The 21,857-nt window shown below is 41.3% G+C and overlaps 1 protein-coding gene across 1 annotated transcript; it reads left to right on the top strand.

Moving 5' to 3' along the window:
* Positions 1 to 1,861: 1,861 nt before the first annotated feature.
* Positions 1,862 to 21,790, top strand: LOC134393272 (RNA-binding protein 45-like). Its single transcript, XM_063118302.1, has 11 exons — positions 1,862 to 2,161; positions 5,985 to 6,095; positions 6,229 to 6,343; positions 8,168 to 8,296; positions 9,069 to 9,197; positions 10,075 to 10,242; positions 12,790 to 12,919; positions 14,614 to 14,707; positions 16,460 to 16,611; positions 17,175 to 17,375; positions 21,709 to 21,790. The coding sequence occupies exons 1-10, from the start codon at positions 1,862 to 1,864 to the stop codon at positions 17,365 to 17,367; spliced, it is 1,521 nt and encodes a 506-aa protein (XP_062974372.1). The 3' UTR covers positions 17,368 to 17,375; positions 21,709 to 21,790.
* Positions 21,791 to 21,857: the final 67 nt, after the last annotated feature.

The following is a 21,857-nucleotide window of genomic DNA, read 5'->3' as shown; positions in this document are numbered from 1 at the left end:
GAATTGTTAACTAGCGCAGGTAGGGCATCCTGTCTTTGCAAAAGGAGACTGGTACGCCTAAGGACTGGGGGGAGCATTAATGATTCTATTCATTGCTAATGACTGAAACTTTTAATTGAAGAATGGCAGAGGCAGATTAGCTAAAGTGAGAGTATACAGTTCTTACTGTATATTTACAAGGCTGGAAACCACTGCCTCCACATAGTCAAATATTTCTCTAAAAAGATGATATTATTATTATTATTATTATTATTATTATTATTATTATTTTAATAAAATCAGAGATGCTTATGATTGCCCCTGGATTATTCAGAAGAGCTCTGTGTGGGGAGGATGGCCTGATGAAGCAGTAGCAGGTGGGAAGGCAAGATGACAGTTTGTCTCACTGGCGTCTTCCTTTTTTAGTTGCCCATTGCTGCTTTTCCAAGTTTCTTCGGTGCCTAGAATGCACCGAAGTATTCCAGTTGTGGGGACTCTCTTCCCCAGCTGTCAGCTATGCTTGTTATCTGGTCTGTACAACAGGGGCAAGGCATTGTCACAGAGAATCTCAGCCATGATGGCTTTCTGTACATATGTTAAGTTGTGTCTTGTACTTTTGTTGGCATCGCCCTAGCACTTTGGCTGCAGTATTCATTTTGTTTTGAGAAAGGCAGCAAGAGCAAGAAAGCCCTGGATGGTAGTAGAGAGGCCTTGTACCAAATTATTTGTGTGTCCTCTACTGATTAGATTAAAAGGAGTTGTGTCCATGCAACTCTGGATACAAGCAAATGCATTCCTGACTAGCAAGTCACCACCCCAGCCAGACAACCCATAAGAGTACCTTTAAATTGGGAAGTGCACAACCTGTGGTCCTATATGGGTACCCTGTCCCCAGCCAATGTGGATTCCCCAATTTCCCCATCTCCTTGACTCTCCTTCCTCGAGATCCTCCTTGTACAGATCTCTTTCCTCCCTGCTGCTAGTACTGCTGCTGTATCAGGATTGCTGGAGGGAAATGTGTGTGTGTGTGTGTGTGAGAGAGAGAGAGAGAGAGAGAATGTGTAGAGGTGTGCAATACCCAATCCCTGAGCCAGCATCATTTGGAGCCAAAAAGTTTGTATACCCCCTGCGTTAAATTGTTCACCCAAGAACCTTGGTGGGAAATGCTGCCCAATCTTGGATCAAGATGCTAAAGCAAAATTTCCCACTAGAGAGACATTTTTCTTGAGAAGAGTAGCAAACAAATTTAATATTCCTCAGAATCCTTGAAAAGATAAAAAGCCACCCTGGATTGGCTCGTAAAACAAGAAAGGTGGGTTTGATTGGGGGGGGGTAGCTTGTTTTACTACAACGGTATATAAATATTCCTAAATAAATTCAGTTTAGAAGCTATTCTATTCATATGCGATCTCCATTAATTTCCATAGAATCTTTGAGCGTTGAACACCAGTCAGAAACTAAATATTCTATTGGGTCGCGTCGTAACCGATAGTAGCTCAATCCTCTGCAGTTTACCCGTTCTTTTGGCATTTACTGACGCCATTGGCCCTTCACAGACTGGGCGTTGAACCTGGGGAGAGTTTTTGTTTGCTTACCTTGGCAGGTGTGTGTGAGTGAAGTGGTGCCTCAGTCCGCCTGCCATAAGGGGTCGCTGTGGGCACTTGTCTTGCGGTGACGAGACCCCCAAGAGGTTTAATGAAACTACACAGACGCTTCCGGTTTCGAATGCAATCGCGGCTTAGAAGGGAGCGCATCATAGAGGTGACAGTGTCGGAGGGCAGAGCGGCTACGTCAGGACTTCCAAGTGGAAACCGTAAGCGGATGTAGCAACTCGCGCCTCCTATCGCAAACTGTGGGTGGTGGTCTTGCCTTAACTTGGGAAATGGCGGACAACTGCGGGACTGACAGAGACTACTGGAGGCGCTTCCCCCCTGAGCTGGCCCAACAGCCCCCCAACAGCCACCTGTCCGTGCTGCTAGGCTGGGCGGCGTCGCCGGAGGAGATCCGGGAGCGCTTCGCCCCCTTTGGCGCGCTCCAGCACGTCTGGGTCGTGTGGGATACGCAGGCGAAAGAGCCCTTGGATGTGGTCTACCTCAAGTACGCCCGCGCCTCGCAGGCCTTGCGGGCCAAGGAGAAGATGCACGGCCAGTACTTCTCCCTAGGCGCTACCAGGCCCATGAAGGTGAAGCCCAGCGCGAGTAGTACTGCCTCGGCTCTTGCCTTTTTACAGCACCAAGACAGTTCGTGTGCGGGGGGTCGTTCGCTCGCTTGCACACGAGTAACCGCAAGGCTTTGCACGTTTACTCATAAGTAAACATTGTTAGTAGGCCATGTCAGCCCTACGTAGAGTAGATCCATTGAAATGAATGGGTCATAAGTTATACCCTGCATAGGACTAACATTGGGTACTGCCTACTCTGTGGAGTCGCATGTGGCCCATAATATTTATTTATTATTTATTTGTTTATTAAACTTATATACCGCTCCCATAGCCAGGGCTCTCTGGGCGGTTTACAGAAATTCTAAAATTGAGGTAAAAACAAGTATACAAAATTTAAAACTCTAAAACACAGAACATACATACATAAAGCATTAAAAACCGATTAAAAACTAGACATGTGGGTAATTAGGATGTGCCGCCATATACCTGGGCAAAGAGGAAAGTCTTAACCTGGCGCCGGAAAGATAGCAGCGTTGGCGCCAGGCAAACCTCATCAGGGAGATCATTCCACAGTCTGGGGGCCACCACCGAAAAGGCCCTATCCGTTGTTGCCACACTCTGAGCCTCTCGGAGTAGGCACCCGAAGGAGGACCTTAGATGTTGAACGTAGTGACCGGGTATATTCACGTTGGGAGAGGCGTTCCATCAGGTATTGTGGTCCCAAGCCGTGTAAGGCTTTATAGGTCAAAACCAGCACCTTGAATTGGGCTCGGAAACTTACAGGCAGCCAGTGCAAGCGGACCAGAGCAGGTGTTATATGGTCAAACCTTCTGGTTCCCGAAATCAATCTGGCCGCTGCATTTTGCACAAGCTGCAGCTTCCGAACCGTCTTCAAAGGCAGCCCTACGTAGAGCGCATTGCAGTAATCTAACTTGGAGGTTACCAGAGCATGGACAACTGAAGCCAGGTTATCCCTGTCTAGATAGGGGCGTAGCTGGGCAACCAACCGGAGTTTGTAGAAGGCACTCCATGCCACTGAGGTCACCTGAGCCTCAAGTGACAATGATGGGTCTAATCCCAGAGAAGTATACAACCGGAGGTGCCCATCATTTAATCTCCATATCAGGAGAAGCTTCCACTGCTGGTTTTTATTTGATCTTTCCAAATCAAGTTTATTAGGGAACCACTGACATGTTAATAGCCAAAAAGGAAATTTACAGCAACATGTATACAATACACAGAACATGCACAAGAGGCAAGGTCCTTAAACCAGAAAATTAGTCTCATAGGCTTACCTGAGTTGGGAGGTGTTTACAGCTAATTTATCTGTATTATTATTATTATTATTTATTTATTTATATAGCACCATCAATGTACATGGTGCTGTACAGAGTAAAACAGTAAATAGCAAGACCCTGCCGCATAGGCTTACAATCTAATAAACATAACAGGCTTAAACATTTAATTTTATCTAAGTCTTAATCTTTTCTTCAAATATTTTTTCCTTGGAATTTTGTATCTTACAATATAACATGTGACATGGTATTCTCAACCATCTGGCTCTCAGATATAGAAGCAATGTTCTCTGGTCATTTTCTTGTATCTCCTCCCAAAATTAGTTTTCATTGCCTGAAAATGCAGTGCTGCCTTGCAGAGGGAGAGTAAGGTAAGCTCAGACAAATATTTCTCCTCTCCCTGCTGGATTTTTAGAATGGGAAAGATATTAGAAAATCTTGTTGCCCAATTGCTTTGATACTTGGTTTAACAAATAATTCCTTAAACCGTTCTAATGGTTTCCCAGCTAGGTTGTATATCAGCAGCAGAAAGACCCTATCTTACCAATTTTATGATCTAACTGAGCTTTCCAGTTGTATTGGGGGAGGGGATTGTATGTTCCCTTGAAAATAATTGTTACAGGGACACTAACAAAATAAATAAAATCTCTGTGTCAATAACATAGCAACCTGAAACTAAGCCAAGTCTTCTCTGTTCAAATGTGTAGTACATTGTAGTATTTTTTACTTTCATTCCAAATGATGATAATGATGATTATTATATTTATTTGTATCCCGCCTTTTGCCCAATGCTGGGCCTCAAGGTGGCCTTATAAAGTTTAAAACATACATGGGGGTGGGGTGGGGAACAAAACCATAAACGTTTAAAATACACAACAAAATTATAAGACATTTACATAGATGGAGGGCCAGATTATTCTCCAAAGGCCTGCTGGAATAAAAAAGTTTTAGCCTGCTTCCAAAAGCCCATCAAGGAGGGAGCCAGCCTAGCTTCCCTGGGAAGAGAGTTCCAGAGCACTGGAGCAGCCACCGAGAAGGCCCTCTCCCATGTTCCCACCAAGCACGCCTGTGAAGAAGGTGGGACTGAAAGAAGGGTTTCTCCAGAAGATCTCAAAGCACGGGCAGGCTCATAAAGGAGAATACGTTCTTTCAAATAACCTGGACCTGAGCCATATAGGGCTTTATAGGTCATAACCAGCACTTTGAATTGTGCCCGGAAACAGACTGGAAGCCAGTGGAGCTGTTTTAACAGGGGAGTTGTATGTGAGCTGTAACTAGCCCTGGTCAACAATCTGGCTGCAGCTCTTTGAACCAGCTGGAGTTTCCGAACACTCTTCAAAGGCAGCCCCATGTAGATTTTGTTACAGTAATCCAATCGGGATGTAGCTAAGGCATGTGTCACCGTGGTCAGGTCCGACATCTCTAGGAACGGGCGCAGCTGGCGCACTAGCTTTAACTGGGCAAATGCACTCCTGGCCACCGCCAAGAATACACATGGCACACCCCTCTAGTTCAGGGGGAAGATGGTTCTTTCCATGCCGGCTGTGAAGTGGGGTGGGTTTGGATCTCTGACTCCCCTTTCCAAAGCCAGAACACTGTCTCTGACCTTGGAGAAGTTTCCTGAGCAATCCTACGGTCCTTGGGACACTCGCCCAGGGACCATAGGATTGCTGTCTCCATCTGCTTTAAATGTCCCCAAAGACTGAAATAAATTCAAATGTTTACTTAGAAGTTATTTCACTGGGATACTAAATATTTTGACAACATGACAACTGGATAGTAGATGCTTTCTTACATTGTTTAAATGTAACGGAAAAAAGATGAATTCACTGGAAAAAAATGTTAACATACTTAGTTCAGCATGCCCCGAGGGCTATGTGTTTTATATGCATTTATGCTTCCCAACAATGTGGGGGGAAATAGAATTTTGAGATTGCCCAATTTTAGTAGTGGCATGCTACTAATTAAGTTTATGAAACACGGAAGGGCTCCTTCTGTCTGGGAGGCTTTTGTTCCAGCAGAGCTTTTCTGCTAGCTGAATGGGGAGAACATAATCTTCACCCCCACTCTCTTTGCAGTCTCCTGTGTCCCAGAATTATAGAACAGCAGAGTTGAAAGGAGCCTTTAAGGCCATCGAGTCCAGCCCCCTGCTCAATGCAGGAATCCACCTTAAAGCATACCTGCCAGATGGTTGTATAGCTACCTCTTGAATGCCTCTAGTGTGGGAGAGCCCACAACCTACAAACATCTGTTCTGGAAGGTTGTGGGTCCTTCAATTAATGTCTTTAGAAATAGAAAGAAAAATATGTGGACAAATCCTAAGCAGTGGGAAAATGTGCAGTATGGAATATCCTCCCTCTGCCGCCTCTGGATTGAGGAGGGAACGGAATTTGTACAGGAGAAGGAAGCGATGCCTGAGCCAGTGGGGCACTTCCTGATGCAAAACTATGGGTTGCCAATTGACTAGTATGAAATCTGAACCTGGCCGTAGTGTTTAAATTGAGTTAAGATCCTTTTTGACCCACTTTATCATCACTGTTTTCAATTAGGTGTTTCTGACACTAAGCAAAGTTTCTAGAAGCCCTGAAGATATTGGTACTGGAATATATGTCAATGTGCCAAAGTCCTTTACAGAGGAGAACCTGAAGGATGCATTTAAGGTACTAGAATGACTACACCTCTTCTCACTATTCCCACAACACTTTCATACCCCATCCAAAGAATTCTGTGAATAAAATCCTTCACATTTGTATCTACTGCAATATGATCTTATCTTTTTTATTATTTGTACAGATCTATGGAGACATTGATTTATGCATTATGCAACAGAAAGAAAATAAATATGTGGCTTACATAAGGTTTTTAAGGCCTTCCCAAGCTGCCTTGGCAATAGAAGAGTGTGACCAAAGTAAGACATGGTACTTTCCCTCCTTAAGAGTGGTTTTACTGGTGCGATATCTAAGGCCTAATTGGCACCAAGCAGGATATTGCACTATGAAAGCAGTATGAAAGTGGTATATAAAAGGCAGGAGCCACACTACTGATTTATAAGTGGTATTGAAGTGCACTGACAACTGTTGGGGCCCATTGACACCTACCATATACAGCTTTCATAGTGCAATATCTTGCTTGGTGTAGATTAGGTCTGAGTCTATTTACATTTGTATTTGTTTAAGGAGTATTTTAAAATTGTTAAAGCTGAATTTGCTAGCACCTCTGCGCGTATGTGGTTAGATCCATTTCAAACACGATTACACCAGCATTGTAAATTAGCCTAACCAAAGGTACAAGTCAGCCAAAAAGTTTACTCGCCTGCTTTTTACTCACGAGAGGGGCTGGTGGAGGATAGACAACCCCCTGCTCAGTGCACAAATCTAGGTTAAAGCATCCCTGACAGATGGCTGTCCAGTCTCTGCTCTGTATTCCGCCACTAAAGGAAGCACAATTTATGGTGATAAAAGATGGCTATCTCATTGACAGCACTGCAGCTGTGGAATTCTCTCCCAAGGAAAGTCTTACTGGCTTCATATTTGGTCATTTCTATGTGGGCTGCCAACTTATTCCTATTCCGCCAATGTTTAATTTTTTTTTAAATAGCTTAATCAGTCTATGTTGCTGCTGTATTTTAAGAGATTGTTTTGGATCCATCTTTTCAGGGATCCTGTGGGTATTGTTTTATTTTATTATTTATTTTATTTATTACATTTTTATACTGCCCAACAGCTGAAGCTCTCTGGGCGGTACTTGTAAGCTGTCAAACTTGAGTGCCCTATGCAGAGTGGGAGGCACGTTGCGCCTCTTGCTCTGTAAATATCACCCATCTAGTGAAGGCTTTGGGGAGGGAGAGGACAGGAGGCTGTGGACGGCTGGGGATAACTCATATTCCCATGTCTCAGTCTCTTCTGCTCCCTGCTCCCAGGGACTCGCCCTTTCACCTCCTATGAGCTCACGTTTGCGAGCTATCCCGGTTCTCTCCGCGCTGGCTGTGGGGGAGGAGAACGCAGTTTTCTGGCTCCAAGCTTGGAGCCAAGAAACCCAAATATCCTGTGTGCCTAGGCACTGTCTAGGATTGCTCCCTCCTTGCACTTAGTTTTCATTGTATTAAAATGTATGTTTTATGATTATAACTGCCTTGGAGGCCCTTCAGAGGGCTAAATGGAGGTACATAAATATTCTTAGAAATAAATAAAATTACAAATAATGATCAGCTGGGATGGAACCCGATCAAGGAAGTTACTTCATGCATACCCACTGATTGTACAAAGTATTATATACAAGTCAATATCAGTGGAGGGCTTGCACTGGTGAAGGATTGAAATGCAGATCTGTTTCAGATCTGGCATTGAGAGTCTAAAAAGCAACTGGGTAATTGCTTATTATAACCTGACAGGGAAATTTGACAGCTATTCAAATCTAATTTCACAGTCTTATTTCTGATTGACTTTTAAAATGTCCCTAAATTAGGCTCTCTTAGAAAAAAAAAAGGAACGGAACCTCTCGTGCAAGCACTTGAGTCATTGCTGACTCCTAGAGGGACGCCTGTTTTCGCTGACATTTTCTTGGCAGACTTTGTAGCGGGGTGGTTTGCAATTGCCTTCCCTTAGGCTCTCTTAAGCACCTCACTTTGAGAGGTTCTGAAGAGAGATCTGAGGTGCACAGTAGTCCACAAGGCAGAGTGCAAGTCAAATGTACAAGACACAATTTAACATTTTGAATCATTTGTTGTCTTCAGATTATAACGCTGTTTGGGCTGATGTTAAAACTGCCACCCCTGAATCCTCTGAACACAGATCCAGTGTGAAATGTCCAACACCAGAAAAAAAGAGTAATAATGTAGAAAGGAGCAACTCTAATCCTTTGGGTATGTGGTATTGTTTTAAGTCAAATAAAGTATCAATATGCTGCGATCAACATATGTGATAATTTTCACTGAAATCCTTGGAACTTGTTTGCTTCATTTCGATTTGCACATAATGGCAACCCTTGGGTAAACAACCCATGGGTTGTCATGCATGAGCAGGAGAAAGCAAGCTGCTGCGTCCTGTGCACCCACCACTTCTGCTTTTTCTCAACAACCTACGATCGCCTCCTTCATAGGTTGAGTGTCACATCCAAACCCAGACCAATGGGTTGTTTAGGGGCTACATAACCCAGCAGTTAACCATGGTTTGTTGTTGAATTAAATGCTGGGTTATTTAGCCCCTAGGTTGTTGTCCTGCTCAACAACCTATAAAGCAGCTGATCATAGGTGGTTGGTTAAAAAAGAGAAGTGGCTGGTGCACGGCAGGCAGCACGCCCACACTCTCCTGTTCATCCTTCAATTGTCCATGGTTTGTTTAACCCATGGGCTGTCAAACTGGACCTAAGTCACTTGATTGCAGTGTATACAAATCCTATGTGAATAATGCAATATAAGAAATACACAACCAGAGGCTACAAAAGAGTAATTTGATTACTTTAAGTATGTAGTACTCCCCTATAATAAATATTTCCATGATCCTAAATTTCACATGCTCCATATTTCCATTGAAATGCCTGGGATTTCCTTGCCTCATCTTAAACATTTCTAGAGAGAGTCAAATATGAGATGCCTTGAATGCAAGCCTGTAATGGATTATTTGTGTTGGCTTTAGGTTACAACAAACCTTTTTCAGACCCTGTGTCCAAGGCGCATGATTCCCACGAACACATACCCTATATGAGTGGTGAGAAACAGGAAACAAACAGTCGCAGAATACAAGGAAGCAACTTGATTACTTTAGGTATGTAGTAATCCCTTAAAGTAAACATTTCTGTGATGCTACTACACACATGCTGATAATTTTCATTAAAATCTTGGGACTTGCTTGCCTCATTTTAAGAGATTCTAAGGCAGGGTGGGGAACTTACTTCGGGTGGTTGGCCGAATGACCCCCTCCCCACAACTAGTGCTCCATGGGCAAATGGTTTGGGGTGGGACAATGCATTATGACATCATTTGGTTTCCAGCAGATGCATCAGGTGGATGATCCAGTCGTGTTGCTCTTTGCCTCTTGGGCTTCTTCCCTGCCACAGCTAATTGGCTGTTTGTTCCTTCATTCGCTGCCTCCCCACCCCACCCCAGCCACCTTATAACTGACGTGTGACAAGTCTTCTGACTTCTCACTCCTGAAGCTTTCCCAGGTAGCCCAGATCACAGCAGGCAGCTCACTGGTAAAGCAGACAGCCCTGCTGACAGCTAGTGCCAAAAAGAGTGTGTGTGAGTGAATGAGAGCCGTAGTCGGGTGGGGTGGGGTGGGGGCAGAGAGATGCTTGTGAGGTGAACGGGTGGCAGTGTTGGCCAAATGAAAATTTCCAAAATCTATATCACCATAATGCCTGTATTAGGTCAACTCAAAGGTACAAAATATGCTGAGCAATCTTTTGAGTTCCCCAGCGCTCTTCATCAGGCAAGATCAGGTTTACCGTGTTGCCTGATGAAGAGTTCTGGAAAATTCAAAAGGTTGCACAGATTTTGCAGACTTTGAGATTGCGTAATAAAGATTTCACAATTTGAGCTGATCGTAGTCTTGAAGAAGCTGGAAAGCAAATTGTGTGTGTTTGAATTAAATCACTACAGCTCAGGCATTCTGTTGTGTTGTTGTGCTATGTTTCATTTAGAAGAACTGCCAGACCTTGCAAGCTTGGAAAGAAGCCACGAATCTCTCTCTAGACGCTTATCAGTGGTATCAGAATTTCCATTTCTTCATGAGCAACTATTCAACCTCTTTGATCTTGTCCCAGGATTGGAATCTTGTGAAGTCCATCGAGGTCTTTGCAGTAACCGTGGTAATGCCACAAATTGAAAAGTATCTTTCTGTGTAAAGTTGGATGCCTTAAAAAATTCTTCTTTTTAGAAAAGAGGAGAGAATTTTGCAGCAAGTGCCTTGGCAATGTAAAAACTGTGAGTTAATCAATAGGGAGATGTTACGTTTGCAGGATTCTGCCTCCCAGCCTGAGACTGGAGCAGTTGACTTTGAGGTGACGACTCTACTGTTTTGCAGCTATGTATTCTTATGTCATAGCAACTCCAAATGGCTTTCCTCACCTTAACTGCTCTTTGAAATTTGTTTCTGAAGGAAGAGTGAACTCCTCAAATATGTGTCTTTGAAACCAAGAGTAGATAATTCTGAGTTTTGGGAGCTCCACTTGGGAGCATTATTTCTTTGCTTACATTTGACTACATGCCCTCTTAGTCAGGGTCTACCTTTTTCTATTAGTATAGCAATTAAACCATGTTAAATTCAATAAGTGTACATGCTGTAAAAATCTCAGTGACAGCACGTTCCTATAGTGAAATACCAAGCATCTTGCATACTTCACATGTGATGGTGCAGCCACAATGGTACAACTGCGGCGCCTAGCAGTAAATTTAGCACATGCCTTATTTTCTCAGGTTCCAAATAAGTTTTATGCTGAGTAATCAGTAGAGAGAGAAAATGTTTTTTATACAAACATATATCAGCTCAGCTGGAACCTTTTTGTACAATATACATTCCTGAAATATTTAATGATTTTACTTACATGCTCCCCAAATCTGCTCTGGAGAGTTAAGGAATCCTTCAGAGCATATGTAATAGGGTGGGGTGGGGTGGGGTGGGGTGGCGGGTGGAGAACAAGGGTAAGTCCTGTTGCACAAGTGGAAGTCCACTTCTGTGACGTATTTATGCCAGTATCAACATGAATTTTAGATAAAGGTTTTCCCATGTGTTTTCTACTGGCAAAAATACACAGTTATTTCAGTTTTTGAAGTGGGTTTATGGAGGAAGGATAGTTCTAATTCTTGAAGCTAGAGTTTCACTTTTGTTTAAGTTGTATTTGAAATGGAACTGAAATACAGTGCAGGCAACACACTACTGATCTTTTAGCAATGGTTAAGAGTTGGGAGCAGGCTTAGGCCTTGTTTGTTTGCTCCCTCTCCCTCAGGGCAGATGCCGTCTCCCTTCCCTCCTTGTCCTTAATTATGGTTCACTGTGAATGTGTGCACTGATGCTAACTGTGCTTGAGAATAACTAGGTTCCCTTTTCATCAGGATTTGCAAATCAACTTTAAATTCTCATTAGATAACCCTAGTTTATGTTAATTTTGGTTAACAGCAGTGTACATGTAACAGCTTAATCATAGTTACAGATGTAAAGTGGAGACAGGGCGTACGCAGTTCCATGGTTTGCTCCAAATCACTTAACCATGGTTAGGAGATCAGCAGTATTATGTCTGCACTGGCCTTTTCACACAATAATCTGTCCAATCCTACAGTGTTGTGTTTTGTTTTAAATACCCTGATCCCTAAACACTTGTACAGGGGTAACATTGCTTAAGTGGTAGTGTAACATAATGTTATATCCGTATAAGCCTGCTTTGAGAACTTAACTCAAAAAGGTCCTTTTCTGTTGTGATACCCAGATTATTGAATTCTCTTCCCAAAAAAGTTCAGCTGGCTCCTTCCTTGTCTACTTTTAAGCAGGCATTGCAAATTATTATTTCAGCTGGCGTTTTAAATTAACTTCTCTTGGATGGGTTTCTTTGCTCTTGTTTCTAGTGTTTTAATTTTTCTTTGGTTTTTTGTTTTTGTTTTGTTGTTGTTTAATTTTTCTTCAATTTATTTTTGTTCAGACGGGACAGTTTTAAAATATTGTAAACTGTTTGGAGTGGACGTTCTGCCTAGCAAGGCAGGATAAATTTTTAATATATAAGCCAGTGTTTAGTTGTGGCATTATAGCAAACTGCAAATATGGACATGGCGCTGTAAGAAACTGTAGGATCGGACTGACAGGCCACAATTTTATCATACTTCCGTGAGAATTAGCCCCATTGCATTCAGTGGGGCTTACATATGAGTAGGCATGCAAGGAATTGTTCTGTTAGTCATTTTCTGGGTTAACCTTACAATTCTAGAGACATATGCGTTCAAATTGGCAGCCTATGGTGAAAGAAGGCTCTGTTACGTATTTTTTATTGACAAGCATTCAATGTGAAAGAAAAGCAACACCAGCTGTTTATTTAATTTATATTTATTTATTTAAGAGAATTATACTCCACTGTTCAGCTGGCTTCCAGACCAATTATCGCAACAACACATCATCAGTAGGGTAAAACTAACCTCTTTCATGTGGTCTTATTCCAGCTGTCAGTCATGCAAAGCTTGAAAAAGCTGATTTGTCACTAGTCTTTTGATGCTTCTGTTCAAGTATCTTTTATTTTGCAAAAAGCTGTTGAATTCATAATTAAAAAATAATGTCATAATTGGCACTACTCCTGTATTTTTGACAAGTGGGTTCTTCCCCTGTAGGGCTTGAATGTTTCCATACTTACAAATATACTGTTGTTCATTCTTAGCATATGCAGTGATTCAGTACAGTACTATTGCATCAGCTATATATGCCAAACACAAACTACATGGATTTGAATATCCTTTTGGGAACTGGCTGCTTGTCACTTTCATTGAAGATAGAAAGGATGGAAATGAGTAAGTACCAAATGATATAACAGTTACATGTCGCAATGCTGACTAACTAGAGAATCGTAGTGGATACCTTTAAAAAAAATTAGCATGTCATTTGCAAAAGAAAGTCAAGGAAAGTTTCAATGTGCTCACTACTTACAAATATCTATACCTGGATTGTTGTTGATGTTCCCCTTAAGCTTCAACAAATGCAATGGTTTTGATGTTCAGACACAAAAATAAAACACTAGGATAGAAAAGAAAAGGTTACTTATAAAGTAAAATTGAACTCTCTATTGAAAATGTTCATGAAATATCTCTTTTAGGAAGCATTGAAGACATAATGCTGGTGTGGGGATGTGTGTGACTTTGTTGGTCTGTCTCTTAAGCTGATTCTTGAAAGCCCTTTGAAACTGCACCCTGCAATCAACAAAGGGGCATACAGATTCTTTGCAGGTTCCCAGGAACAATCTTCAGGCCCATAGCCCTTCTAGTCTATTAAGTATTGTATTTTCACCTGGGAACAGTGGGAATCTAGAATGTCTGCTATTTCAAATTCCTTCTCTCCCTCTACCAAGACCAGAGGGGGTGGGGGCACGTCTGAGCGATGGGGATTTCCTGCAACCACTGGGGAAAGCAAGGATCTTCAAAGAAGAGGGGAGATGATCTCTGAGCCTGGGCCTCCTGTTTGATAAGCTCCTGGGAAGATTGCTCCTTGACTCTTGGAGAGCCTTGAAGACTCTTGGAGAGCCTTGGACTAGCCTTCCCCACTTCCTGTCTTGGCTAGTCTTCTCCTTCAGCTTCCAAACCCAGACCAGGGAGACTGAGACTCATTCTGACGGCACGCTCAACAACCTAACAAGTCATTGTTCTCAGGGTGGCTTGTGCATGGTTAACAAACCATGGTGAATTCTCCAGGCTGGATTCAGACATCATAATAAGCCACACTGACATAAACAAGGCTCACAACCCACTATGGCTTATCATGACATGCAAACCAGGTCATGGGATGCTCCTGGTTACATAAGTATTGTTGGTCAGGATGTGTATTTTCTTTTCCCATTTAGGAACTATTCTAAGGTAGTTTCAGTGTTTGTTGAAAACAAAGTAAAGGTTGCTGCTTTGTTTTCTGAAAGATTATAAAGGTGAATTGTTCGTTTCCATATCAGTTCTGTAACATTTTGTGAAAATATGTGGAAATACTTAAAGTAAGCCACAGTAATTAAACAAGGCTGGTTTGATATACATTCTTGAAGTATGGCCTAATTTATTGGCTACTAGCACATTCTAAGTCTTGCTAATAAATTTCCCTAGTAGTCCTTTGTTGTTTTTAAATTCCTTTAAAATATGGAAGACATGAATGAAATACAATATGTACAAAGTACGACGCATTTTCTAAGAAGGTTGTTAGGCAATCATGGGCGATAATATGAATAATCATTTGTTAAAAATCATGCATTTCATCTTTATTTAAATATCTACAATGATAGGAGGCAGTGTGGCCAGAGTTAAGCATTTTTAAAATCCCATTGATTGTTGGTTAAGAGAAGTGTGTGTGCTTAATGCTCCCATTGATATTGATGGGACTTAGAAATGCTGAATATGGGTTGTACTGGGCCTTTAATTAACCTTGAATAGCAACCATGAATTTTGGGCTTCTCTGTCTAAATACAACTGAATAATGTTCAGATATAGAAATATAGCTTTTCTGCCTGCAGTCTTCTCAAACCACAAACAGCACAGGAGATGACTTCGCCACTGACATCAACAAAATGGAGTAGTAGTTTGGCTCTTCAGGTTCTGGACTCCTCTGTAAGTATCTCTTACTTTCCCCCCCTTTTTATAGTAAATTCATGAAATACATAATCTCTTAATATGTATGCATTAATTACACAGTACTTTTAAACAAGAGTGGTTTCTGTAACCTTTGATATATATTTTTATGGATTGTTTCAGTTGAATTTATTTCTAATAGGAAAAGCACTACCATTTTTTTACATGCTTGTTGTGTTGTTTTGGGTGGGAGGGTTGTCTGTTGCCTCATACTGGGTTTGCCCATTTTCCTCTTACTTCATCCTCGCTTGTCAACTGACCTCAGATACCTAAGGATTATTGCTAACATGAGTTTCCCCTTAAATGGTTGTGCTTATAACTGACAGGGTAGTAGAACCATCTTCCATGGGCTGCTTCTATAATTGGCTGAGCCCCAAATGAACAGCATGTTCAAACATTTTTGAGCTTGACCTGCTCGCCTTCTAAACTTACTGAATTGAGTAGACTGTGATGCAGGCGACCATTGGAGAAGTGACGGATTGCCCCAAAATCATGTGTTTGCACCTTGCATGAATGGAAAGGGCTGCCATAGAGTGGCAGGAGTGAGGAAGTCCACTTCCGCCAGCCCTGATGCATGCGCCTGAATGTGGATCCTACCCATCGTTCCTCACTCACACACCCAGGAAACCAACTATGTGTTCACCATCATGTTAATAAAAATAATGCGGTGCTAATCTAGAACTGGCATTAGAAAGGGGAATGGAACAGGAGATACCTGACCCTTCTTAAAAACACAGAATAGGAAACACCATTTGAACAAAGCAGCAGCTCTTCCCAAATTTGTTGTGGTTTTAATTTTTGTGAAACACCCAGAGAGCTTCGGCTATTGGGCGGTATAAAAATGTAATAAATAAATAAATAAATAAATAAATTAGGTTCATATAATAGGGCAATTGATGACACAATCATCTCCAGAAATCCAATCTGAATAATGTGGCTGCTCTGCAAGAGAACATTCAAGCCCTCTACCCTCCCCAATGTCTTGGCATGGTGAAGGGAGTTAAGCTTGATGTGTCTCAGAATATTCCTCCATGGAACTTTCAGCCACTCCCTCCCCATGTCTTCCCAAGGGGACAGGAGGAAAGTTTCACCTGGGTCAGAATTCCCTCCCTGGAGCTTTATATTGCCATACAGGTGTTCCACACTCAATGGGTATATGCCCAGCAGTTGGAAGAATGCTCCCTTGGATAACGAACCCTTGGTGGACAGGAGAGAATGATTGTTAACACATGGGCATTAAGGACTCTCTCTGCCTGTCTTAAAAGCTTCTCTCTGCCTGTCTTAAATGCTATCAGCTTGAGCGTTCTTAGAGGCCAAATCTAAAAATATAAAATGGGAGATTAAGTAAAACGGAACCATCAGAAGGACGTTCTGAGACTGTGCTTCCGAACCCCAAGATGTTGTACTTTTGGAAGTGTGATACCTACATGTTTGGGCTGTCCTTTCGGGCTCTGGAAAGCGTTGCTAAATTTTATTCTATTTGCTTCTTTTTGTTATCTGCCTTGAGTTTTTGGAATGAGGAAAATTAAAACTTTAAATCCAGCAATACTGAAGAGAGAAGAGAGTTTGGAAATGTTTCGATTTTCTAGGAAGTCATCATACATTAGAAGTAGGACAGGATTATGAGATTGATATTCAGTCACCTACACTGTTGAATGTGTGATAGTCCACTGTGTTTAATGCACAACACACAAGTTTTGAAATGTTAAGTATTGATTGTGACTTCCCCAACAGTCCAGTAATCCTCCACCTCAGCTCCAAACAGATGCTGAGCTTCCTTCCAGCAAAAGGAAAGCTCCACCTGATTCTTCCGTGCGGGAGAGGCTCTTCATAGTGTTCAATCCCCATCCCTTACCTCAAGACATACTGGATGATGTATTAAGGTAAGGTCTGGTGAATTAGAAAAGCTAACATTTTAGGAAAGGTAGTATTTGATTTAAAGCCGGGTTATACGTAGCTTTGCATTTTAATAATGGGTGTATATGGAAGGGGGAACAGGTGCTGGTAGAAAATTACTGCAGTTAGTATGTTTTAGACATGTTTATAACATAGCTAATAGCAGATTACAGATAATTCTGTTGATTTAAGAAATGTAAACTCTTGTTAGGTAGGCCTTGGGCAACCTTATCCACAGCAATTCAAACTGAGATACTAGTTTTGTATATGGGTAGAAAACATGACTTGTTTCAAATAAAGTTTCATTATTGTCCTTTCCCCCCAAGCAATGTGTTAGCAGTGAGTAGGGAGCTCTGTGACACCTTAAAGATGAATTGGTGTATTCTGTCATAAACCTTAATGGGCAGAGCTGCCTTCTTTAGATGAGTGAAACGTATTTAAGATGTTGGACCAGCATGCACATGTTGGGTTTGGGTGTGTGTGACTGTAAAATAAAGCAACCCATTCATACTTAATTATATACTGTTTCTGCTTTGTTGTTTTGTTTCAGTCGGTATGGAAATTTTATAAACATTTACCTTTTACCTGGGGAAAATGTGGGTTACGCCATGTTTGCAGACAGAGCAAGTGCTAGCGATGCTATAGCTGGGTTGCATGGCAAGACTGTGAATGGTGTTAGGTTGAAGGTCATTCTGGCAGATTTACCCACAGGCAACTCCAATAAACATCAAAGAACATTCTGACCAAGTGGGTAAGTATACAGTTGCTTGCATTGCACTGCTGCTATATAAATGTGTGTAGTTTAGTGGCCTCTCCCCTAGTTAACCCTCCATTCAAGTGGCTAATGTTGATTTAATTTAAGGAGTGAACCTGGCTCCAATGATGTCTCAAGTCTCATGGATGTTGGGCTGCTTCTCCTACCTGAAATATCGTGCTGGTTGAGGAATGTCACTAGTAGGACAGACTAGATGGATAATTAGTCTGACTCCTAGCTCTTCTGCTTTAGAAAGACATTGCTATCTACCCTTGTTATTTTATGCACACATTTGGCAAACATCTAGCAGTTAGTAAGGTATGTCAGAGGTTCAAAGGAAGTACTTCCTAAACTAATGTAAGCCTAGAACTCTCAAGAAGCCCAGCAATAACTAGGTCGGGGTGGAACCTTCAAGACGGCCCAGGAGACATTTTCCAACCTTCGGAACCCACTTGGCAACGCCTACATACCCCACAACTGAAATCACCACCAAATTGTCGCTGGATTTGCTGAATTGTTGCTGAAACTGCCACGCATCCCAAATCAGCCCCTTGTGTATATGTGATGGCTCTAGTAATGAGCTGCCCCAACCCCATTGTTTTTAGCCTGGAATGGCTATTATTGGCACCTGGGAGTTTTTCTGTAACTCATTGGTGGCTTAAATATGTCAGGCACAACAAGTTTTTGTGCTGTTGAAACTTTTGTTATAACTGTATCAAACTCCATATTCTGAGTGCTCAGTGTGCCATTTCAGCTTACCATATGGTTCCATTTGTGGCTGTTGCACCAGTAACACACTGGGACCATGCTACTGAAGCCACCTTGGTCTCCTGGTCTACCCTGCTGCTGGCAGGAACTCGGTTGCTTTTCAGAGCTCGACGAACTCCAGAGTCCTGTGGAGAAGCCCAGAGAGAGAACCACCGAAAGGACTTGGGACACCATTGTTCTGTCACTCCTCTGCCAAATTGGAGAGATCAGATGGTAATACAGCCGGTAGATCTTTTCCAAAAATGCAGTCTGAAGATATCAAGAAACAACATCTGATAGAAATTCCGAAGTTTTTACATCCATCAGAAAGAAATTTTACTCTTTATTCTCCAGTGTATTGATTTTATCTTACTCTTACTGCGATAGGTCAAATATGCCCCATGGTATATCTTTGACTACAGCAACTCCTCCTTGAGAGAGGGTGGTGGTGACAGCATTTTTAAAGGAGACAGTAATTAGGCAACTCCTGAAAAAAACATAACCTGAACCTGAAGCATATTTAACAGCTATATGCTTGTTGCCAACATCTCCTTCCTGGGCAAGGTGTGCGAATGGGTAGTTGGCAGTCTACTCCATATACCCTTGAATGAAACTGATTATGTGGATCAATTTTGATTGGGCTTTGGAATGGAAATTGCCTTGGTTGGCTTGTGAGATGACCTTTGCTGAGAGAGATATGGGGAATGTGACCCTGTTGAATCTCTTGGACTTCTCAGCGGTTTTGATACCTTCGACTATGGTATCCTTTTGGATGGGCTGTTTGGATTCAGAGTTCAAGGTACTGCGTTGCAGTAGTTCCACTCCTACTTGGATGTCCGATTCCAAAAGATGGTGCTGAGGGATTATCATTCTGTCCCTTGGCAGTTACGCTATGGGGTTCTACAGGGCTCTATTTTATCCCCGATGCTGTTCAGCATCTATATGAAACAGCTGTGGGTGGTAATCTGGAGGTGTGAGCTTGAGGTATCATCAATATGCACCCAGATTTATCTCTTCTTTTCATCAAATCCAGGTGAGGCAGTGGCTGTTCTGAATCAGTGCCTGGGCATGGTAATGGACTGGATGAGGGCTCATAAACTGAGACTCAATCCAGACAAGAGGAAGTACTAGTAGTGGGTGTCTTGTGTGCCCAGCTAAGTGGTGATTAACCTGTTCTAGAAGGGGTTGTACTCCACCTAAAGGATCAGGTTCATAGTTTGGTGGATACTCTTGGGCCCAGCATTGTCACTGGAGGCACAGGTGGCCTTGGTGGCGCAGACCATCTTTCGTCAGTTTAGGTTGATGTTACCAACTGCACCCTTCTCTGGACAGAGATTGTCTAGCTACAGTTACCCATGCCCTGGTAACCTCTTGAATGAGTTACTGCATTATACCTGGGACTGACTTTGGAAATGGCCTGAAAATGCAATTTGCTCCGAAATAGGGCAGCAAGATTGTTAATGGAGACTGGTCAATATTAACACATTATACCAGTCAGTTTCCAGGCCCGAATAAATTAATTTTCATAGCCCTAAATGGCTTTGGGATGAGGTTACGTGAAGGATAATCTCCTACCAGATATATTTGTCCAGACCCTAAGATCATCTTCAGAGATTCTCCTTCAGGTGCTCCTGGCCAAATGAAGTGAGGCTGGTGGCTATTAAAAAGAGGGCCTTTTCAGACATGGCACCCTCATAGTGGATTGCCCTCCCCAGAGAGGCTCACTTAGTGCCTACATTGTGGTCTTTTCAGTGCCAGATGAAGAACTTTTCCCAGGCATTCTAATCCTTCAGTTTTTGTTGTTTTAAAATGTGTTGTATATTTAAATCTTTGTTTCCGTTGTTTTTAAAAGTGTTGTATTTTTAGATCTTTATACTGCTGTTGGCTTTAACTTTGATTTTATACTGTAATTTTAAACTTGTAAAAGTTTTATGTTTTATCATGTTGTATTTTATGGTTTTAACTATTGTGAACTGCCAATAGAGCTTCAGCTGTTGCGCAGTATAGAAATTTAATTAATTCAATAACATTGATATGCCTAGATCTTGGAAAATGAAATAAAATTTTACTACGTAATGATATTATTTCAGCAGTGAAATCCCTTATATCAATTTTTCCATATAAATGATATGCCTGATACAAGTTGGCCAGTTTTACAGGATAAAGTACAGGCATACATTGGACACAGTTTTATTTAAAAGTCCTTGGAATTATGTAAGAAGTCAAAGCATGAAATTTATTGTTAATCAGGTTTCTGATGTAGAACAAGAACATAACATTAAAAAAAGAAATACATGTCAAAATACTGTTACTCAGAGGACAATTAGACTTAAAACAAGCTCATAAATTGAAAAAAGCCTATAATTTTATGAAATAAAGGAGAATTGAATGTGGAACTATGTTTTCAAAACAATTTGCTAAAGAGTTACAAGGTTATCAAAAAACAACAATAGGCAAAATGCACTAAAGGATAAAATAGCAAAAATACAATTAGAGATCTCGTACCAGTTTAAGTTGTTATGTGAGGATTTATATAGGACACAAGATCCTTCATCACAATTAATTGGGTTTTTCACAAATTTATAGTTACCTAAATTTAATCAACTGGACTGAATAGCCTAGAAGTACCTTTTGCCAAGCAGGAAGTGATGGTTTGGATTATTTATTTTAATAACTTAAAAGTATAACCAGATCCTGATGGACTTATATCAAAGTTGTATGGAGAAAGTTGCTGGATTCACACTATAAATTAATCTATCCGCATTCAGATTTTACCAAAATCATAGATGGGACCTAAAATAATTGCATTGAAAAATCTGTCCTCTCGTGTTGTGTGACATCTTCCTTTCTCCTGCAGCCTCTTGTGTCCACCCAATAAATCGGGGGGGGGGGGTTCCCCAGTTCTCTGGAGCAGATTATGAAGGTACATTTGGGGCTGCATAGGACATGAGAAAACTCCTTTCCCTGTTACTCTGTTCATACAGCTCAGGATCAAACTGGTTTCATAGATGAAAGGAAAATAATGTTTAATATGACCATTGATTGTATAGATAGAGCTTAGAATAACTCACAATGAATATATCAATTTTTAGATGCCCACAAAGCATTTGATCATGTTGAGTGGACATTTACTAGCTGAGCTGCATCATAGGGGGACCCTTTGGAGAAAATTTGCAAGGGCAGGAACGCAAGAAAGTCCCATTGCAACAGCATTTGATTCCACCCATTGAAAAGTGTTCTCCTTTTATAAATTGCTGGCATGATAAATATCCTGACAGCATATGTATTTTTGCTATGATTTGACAATAATCAAATCTGGACCTCTGTCTATGCCTGAGACTTTTAAAAATTGTTATGTATTTTAAATATTTAATATTGTAAACTATTTAATTATATGTTTAACTTGTGTATATTTCTATTTATAGCTTTTAACTGTATATGTTTTAATTTTGTAAAGCCGCCTTTAGGCCCAGCTTTGGGCAAAAGGTGGGATATAAATAAAGATTAATAATAATAAATTTGTCTATTTTTATTAATTGTATTTAAATTTGCATTTGTACAGCTTTGTGCTCTCTTTCTACAGAGCAGAAAAGGCCAGCAGGACCATTCTCTATTTTGTGCCTCTTTCTACAGAACAGAGAAGAACAGCAAGACAATTCTTTATCTTGTGCTTACTTCCTACAGAACAGAGAAGACCAATAGGACTATTCCCTATCTTTTGCTTTCTTTCTA

This window comes from Elgaria multicarinata, chromosome 2 (genome assembly GCF_023053635.1).
Source record: "Elgaria multicarinata webbii isolate HBS135686 ecotype San Diego chromosome 2, rElgMul1.1.pri, whole genome shotgun sequence".
NCBI lineage: Eukaryota > Metazoa > Chordata > Lepidosauria > Squamata > Anguidae > Elgaria > Elgaria multicarinata.
This window is presented reverse-complemented; position numbering and strand designations above follow the sequence as displayed.

What these genes read in the sequence shown, in the direction of transcription:
- LOC134393272 (XM_063118302.1), top strand. Translation starts at nt 1,862, where the DNA reads ATGGCGGACAACTGCGGGACTGACAGAGACTACTGGAGGCGCTTCCCC. An exon ending in ACCTGAAGGATGCATTTAAG is followed by an intron (nt 6,096 to 6,228) that starts GTACTAGAATGA and finishes TTATTTGTACAG; the next exon opens with ATCTATGGAGACATTGATTT. An exon ending in AAGCAACTTGATTACTTTAG is followed by an intron (nt 9,198 to 10,074) that starts GTATGTAGTAAT and finishes TGTTTCATTTAG; the next exon opens with AAGAACTGCCAGACCTTGCA.